Genomic DNA, 6,513 nt, shown 5'->3' with positions numbered 1-6,513 from the left:
TGCACCTTTTCGTTGCCGGTGTTTCAATGATCATGTAATGTATGTTTCAAGGGTAGGATAGGTAGGACGGTGTATCTGTTATTGCCTGTTAGTTCACCTAGGTGAATGTCTGGTTGGGTCTGGTTGGGTCTTATAACCTCTATCATTGCAGGTTTTGTTATTGTGTTCATTGTTGCGCAGTACTATTTTTGTCAATTGGTCTATGGGGTTTCTTTAACCTGCGTGGACAGTAACATCCCGCAAGGGTTTCTCACCAGAGTAGAAACCCACTACCATTGGCTGGGGGCTTGTCGTGCCGTAGTGGCTTTCCACCAACGCCAGCCATATAAACTATGAAGGTATTTTAATCCTGTTTTTATTTTTCAGAGCAACCAACAAAAGAAACTAAATATTCTAATGTGTGATTGTCGTTAATTTGTTTTAGCAATAAACTGTATTGGAAACTTACCTATTCGTTTTGATTCGAAACTTACCTATTCGTATTGATTCTAACACTCGAAAACGCGTGTTGTTGTGACGTCGATAACTCTGACGTCGACGTCACACGGCATAATTGGATAGTACTGTGTGGAGTAATATGGATACCGGTAGCACAACTCTTGCTTTGACGCCGTAAAAACCTGTGACGTCAACAACGGAGAGGATTCTCCCGGATTAGCAATTTCGGAAGAACAGCGAACGAGAGAAGAGGAGAAAAAACGGAATTGAAGCACGTGCGTTGCTATTCGAGTTCTCGATGCTTCTCGAATGTATACGGCTCACACGTATTGATGTATATATACATTTTTACAACCATAATTAATGAAAATTTAGTTAAAATTTTTACCCATATTTGCAATAAATTCTGTTGTATCAGGTTTTTGACACTTACAAAATCTTCATGTTGGTTTATTTTATTAAAATCGCATTTGTAATGTGCGTGTTCCCAACCGTTGTTAAAATACGGGACATTGTATGGACGGAAATTTAAAGAAACGGTTGATTCCAAATTCAATTGAATGGTTTCAAACTTTATTCTTGTTTAATTTAGGTTGATTTAGGTTTTGTTAATTTATCTGTCGATTAAAAATGGCCGCAATCAAATCGTTAAACGCTAAAGCAGAAGTTGCAAGATCTACACAAGCATTAGCTATTAACATAAGCGCTGCTAGAGGTCTTCAAGATGTGCTCAGAACTAATCTTGGGCCGAAAGGAACCATGAAAATGTGAGTGTTTGTGTTTATTAAACGATTTAGCACGAAAAGTATTATTTTGTTAAAAGTATCACTTGAAATCTTGGTGCTAGTGACGGAGTCTTCCCCCCACCTTCTTTGCTAACTCCTATAACCACTAACCCCTATAACCACTAACCCCTAACCATCAACACCTAACCCCCTAACCTAGGGGTTAGTGGTTAGCAAATAAGGTGGGGGTAGATTCTTCACTTGCACTGAAATCGTATTTAGGTATATTGTCGCGCCCATATATTGTAAAAGTTCGTAAAAAACTCTTATAGAATGTCCCAAACCCCCAAACATTACTGTAACAGTTTATCATGCTCTGGTGGTTATTTTACATTAACTGATGCCCATGTTAGTTCCAATTACTGTCTAAGAAAATTCTTTAAATTGTAAAATGAATTGATAGTTGGATTCATTATGAGATCTAAATTAATCCATGTTGTAATGCCACAGGTTAGTATCTGGTGCTGGTGATATCAAATTAACCAAAGATGGAAATGTTCTTCTTCATGAAATGCAAATCCAACATCCAACAGCAAGTTTGATCGCTAAGGTTGGTTTGGTTTTATATATTTGATGCTGCTGCCATTGTGGGCATATGTGTCTTTGGGGACACTAACGGCAATTGCTCTAACCTAGGGGTCAATAATGGGTTGTCAGCCATACACAAAGACAGTTACCCACAAAGGTACATAATACCAACTGTCATTGCCCTGCCATGTATGGATAAATAAGTTGCATACATCCACTTATTCATTTAAGTGGCCACGAGGTATAAAGCCACAACACACATGCGCAATATGAGTTCTTGTGTTAAACATACCTGGTGTAGATATATAGTTACCTCAACTACCAGAAATAACCCCACATACTAATAGGTGGCAACAGCACAAGATGACATCACTGGAGATGGAACAACATCAAATGTTTTAATTATCGGAGAATTGTTGAAACAAGCAGACAACTATGTACAAGAGGTACGAGTGTCTACAATGGCCGTTTCTCATGCTGTGCAAATTTGGAACCTTATATTAATTATAGATATGCTAGAGTCTCATAGTTTAAAAAGTGGTAATATTAGGTATATCTGCTTATGTAATATGGGGTTAAAAAACATAACCGTAAAATAATAAGCCAAAAACATAACATTATTGTTCAAACAGGGCGTGCATCCACGTATTATAACCGAGGGGTTCGAACTCGCGAAGGACAAAGCGCTTGAGGTTTTAGAATCAATCAAATGTGACGTCAAGATTACACGCGATCGATTGATTGACGTCGCGAAGACATCGTTGGTAACGAAGGTGCATCGTAAACTCGCGGATCAACTCACAGAGATTGTGGTGGATGCGGTCCTCTCAGTGAAGAGGGAAGATGAACCAATCAACCTCCACATGGTCGAGATCATGGAGATGCAACATAAACTTGACTGTGATACAAGGTGATTGTTACGGTGTATTTAATTTTCCAGCAGTAATTTGGAATTTGAATATCACTGCTTACATTTGTCAGCTTTTGGTCCTTAATGTTTCCTAGTGGCCACAATGTTGCCAAGATAACTCTCCATTACTACTTGTGATGATGTGTATCAAAAGGACTGCAGTCACCCCTGGTGTGCGTACTGTAGCCCAGTGATTACAGTTACACTGCTCAACTATTGAAGTCACATCACATTTAAAACATATGTAATTATTCCCCAGTTTAATCCAAGGCATAGTGATGGACCATGGTGCAAGACATCCTGACATGAAGAAGCGGGTTGAGAATGCTTATATATTAACGTGTAATGTTTCAATGGAATATGAGAAGAGGTGAAGTAGTATGGTGGTTTATAACTAAGTTTATGTATTTTTATTTGCCCATTATATAGCATTTTTTTATAAATATGGTGGCAGAAATCAATTTAATCAAAATTCAAAAAAGGAAATAGCATCAAAACTACAGTTGTTGAAACACTCTAAAAACAAAACCTGAGGAACAGCGTAAACTAAAAATTGTGGCTAATAAAGTCTGAACATGTAGCTTATTTACCCCACCAACTAACCTCTACCCCCCAGTGAGGTGAACGCGGGTTTCTTCTACAAGTCTGCGAGCGAACGAGAGAAACTTGTAGAGGCTGAACGTCGTTTCACCAACGATAAAGTTAATAAAGTTATTCAACTTAAGAAAGAGGTAATTCTGTTTATATATGGATATTAAATAAATGCAGTGAGGATTAGATTTATATACATGGATACACTGACGAGACTTAAATTGTTGTAATGTTTACTGATTAATGCAGTAAGTCTAAGGTTGGCCTGCCCACCCTGCCCACCAGACTACCCATTAGTTTATGTCTATGTGGCTTGGTGCCTGCGTATAGAAGTCATAATAAAAGTCCTGTAGTATCTGTATCTTGGTTGTGTTTATTAAGTTGTGTTTATCATTAACATGTATATAAACCCAGGTATGCGACGCCAGTGGTGACAATGAGATGGGATTCGTGCTCATCAACCAAAAGGTAACAACTTATATTAACTACTGTAGCTAGTAGTGCTTAAAATAGGCAAACATTTGTTAGCACTGTATTGTTATTGGGAGCTCTCTTATCTAAATCTGTTTGCAGTGCAGAGTGCACCTAATTACTTTTAGATGACAAAACATGCCAAACCTATTAAATTAGTTAGCATTAATTAGTGAAAAACTCACACCTGATTATACCAAACTATACCACCTTTTACTCCAAAGGGCATCGATCCATTATCACTTGACATGCTCGCTAAGAACGGCATCGTGGCTCTGCGTCGAGCTAAGCGTCGTAACATGGAACGTCTCGTCCTCGCATGCGGGGGTACAGCTATGAACTCCGTTGATGAATTGTCCGTGGATTGTCTCGGCAAAGCTGGCCTTGTGTATGAACATGTGTTGGTGGGTGGAGGTTTATTTGGTTATTGTGTTGGTATTTCATCTTGCTAAGGGTTCATACAACCAAACTTTTGGGTTTGCATGCCATAATTTGTCACTAAAGACCTCACACTTACAGAATAGAATCTTTATTGTTGAGTGTCTATAAACTGTCGCAGTGGGGATGGTAGCACCCTGACCTGGGTGTTGGGGTAATAGACCTACATCCCAGGTCTCAGTTGTGCCTCACTGAAGACCTCACCTTTATAATGAAACACCTCATATTCCCCATTATAACCAGGGTGAAGCAAAGTTCACATTTGTAGAGAAATGCAACAACCCCCATAGTGTGACCATCCTTATTAAGGGGCCAAACAAACACACCATTACACAGATCAAGGATGCTGTGAGGGATGGTTTGCGTGCCGTGAAAAATGCTATTGAAGATGGTGAGTGTATTGTATGTGATTCAATAAATATATGTGTTGGATGTATGTATTTCAGTATCTGCATCCGAATGTATGACCAATTCAATGTTTTTGTTTTGTTGACACTTTGTAAATCTAGCTTCAAAAATATTTAAGTGTCAGTAAAATACAACTTACCAACATTTCTTTCAAACACACATCAGCAGTCTATGTTAACACACTACCAACATTATGTTTGAACATTACAGATTGTGTGGTACCTGGTGCTGGTGGTTTCCAGATCGCTGCTTACGATGCACTCATGCGTTTCAAACCAGAGGTTAAAGGTCGTGCACAATTGGGGGTGCAGGTAATAATGTTGTTTCTATGTGGTGGTAATAATGTTGTTTCTATGTGGGGGTAATAATGTTGTTTCTATGTGGGGTAATAATGTTGTTTCTATGTGGGGGTAATAATGTTGTTTCTATGTGGGGGTAATAATGTTGTTTCTATGTGGGGGTAATAATGTTGTTTCTATGTGGGGGTAATAATGTTGTTTCTATGTAGAGGTAATAATGTTGTTTCTATGTAGAGGTAATAATCTTGTTTCTATGTTAGTGTCGAAAATATATTTTTACATTCAAGATTAAGTAACTCTCAGAACACTTAAATTTAATTCTCAATCTTACGCAGGCGTTTGCCGATGCATTGCTAGTCATTCCCAAAGTTCTTGCCCAGAATGCGGGTCTCGATCCACAAGAAACAATCGTTAAGTTACAACAAGAATACGCTGGGAGTAACTTGCCGGTTGGGATTGATCTGCAATCAGGTAATTTATACAAACCAACCATTGCATTGATTTGTGAGAATTCATATCTACATACGCTACACAGTCGAAGATATGATGTTCGGACATGCAATGCCTGGGTGACATGCAATGCTAACTTTTAAAATAGATATGACATTGACACCATATGTTTTAGCTCCCCACTTTTAAACCCAAACCAGATTTTACAGCAAACAAGCAGAGCCAAAGTATATCGCATTCTCCACATTAGTATACTGACAATGTTGTATTACCATTTTTTTTAAACCTAGACAGTTTGTATCTTAAGTGTTGATGGAAATAATGTAGATTGTTCGAACTTGCAGGTGAACCCATGAATCCCGTAGATGCCGGTGTGTTGGATAATCATTGCGTTACTAAACAATTACTTAACTCATGGTAAGTAGTTTATATGCAAGTACATTGGGTATATGTGTTATGGGGTAATGGGCCAACACTGGTCTAAATCTCAGGTCCTATAGCATGCCTTGCTGTAGGACCTCACCCTCTTACAACAGAATATATAAGTTTCTTATAATGATCCAATTCTAGCTTAATCCTAGGTTACTGGTAGGGTCCACTGTAACCCATGTAAAAATATATTCACAATCTAACAATGTTTCTATCTGGCAGCACTGTTATTGCTTCCAACTTATTGTTGGTCGATGAAATGATGAGAGCTGGTATGGCAACACTGAAAGGTAAATTATTTCAAAGTTTTTTTAATTTATGTCTGGGGTCGGCAACTTTGGTAGACTGTTTGCTTTTTATTGTTGACATAAACAATCAACTTTCAATATTTAGAGCCAGAAAGTAATTTTGTATTGTTTGTTCATGATGTGAAATTGCCAATGTCTTTGTGCCATATGGAGAAGACTTAACTGCAAACCCTGGTCATGTCTCGTTGTATGGCAGACAAAACATTGATCTTTATGATCACATAATTGCAAAAACATGGTTTCTAATTTAATTAATACCCGACAGCAATAACATAAACATCTTATATATTTTACCTCCAGGTTGAGAATTGAGATTAACCATCCGTTGCAGCTATTGTCTCGTAACGAACCTTATTATGATGTAACAAGCATGACCGCATGTTCCTTTAAGTTTGGCGTCTCGTGTTTGTTTTGTATTAAAATTATTACTCAAATAAAGTGAATGTAAAAGACTCCTC

General features: G+C 38.0%; 1 protein-coding gene across 1 annotated transcript; it reads left to right on the top strand.

The window, feature by feature from the left end:
- The first annotated feature begins 994 nt into the window (after positions 1-994).
- LOC100176724 (T-complex protein 1 subunit zeta) lies at positions 995-6,507 on the top strand. Its single transcript, XM_002126889.5, has 14 exons — positions 995-1,205; positions 1,674-1,773; positions 2,099-2,197; positions 2,384-2,661; positions 2,921-3,031; positions 3,278-3,392; positions 3,667-3,720; positions 3,948-4,127; positions 4,405-4,552; positions 4,780-4,880; positions 5,204-5,339; positions 5,663-5,735; positions 5,970-6,037; positions 6,356-6,507. Exons 1-14 carry the CDS (start codon positions 1,069-1,071, stop codon positions 6,358-6,360), a joined length of 1,605 nt encoding a protein of 534 aa, XP_002126925.1. The 5' UTR covers positions 995-1,068; the 3' UTR covers positions 6,361-6,507.
- Positions 6,508-6,513: the final 6 nt, after the last annotated feature.

Source organism: Ciona intestinalis, unplaced genomic scaffold (assembly GCF_000224145.3).
Source record: "Ciona intestinalis unplaced genomic scaffold, KH HT000555.1, whole genome shotgun sequence".
In the NCBI taxonomy this organism is placed as follows: domain Eukaryota; kingdom Metazoa; phylum Chordata; class Ascidiacea; order Phlebobranchia; family Cionidae; genus Ciona; species Ciona intestinalis.
This window is presented reverse-complemented; position numbering and strand designations above follow the sequence as displayed.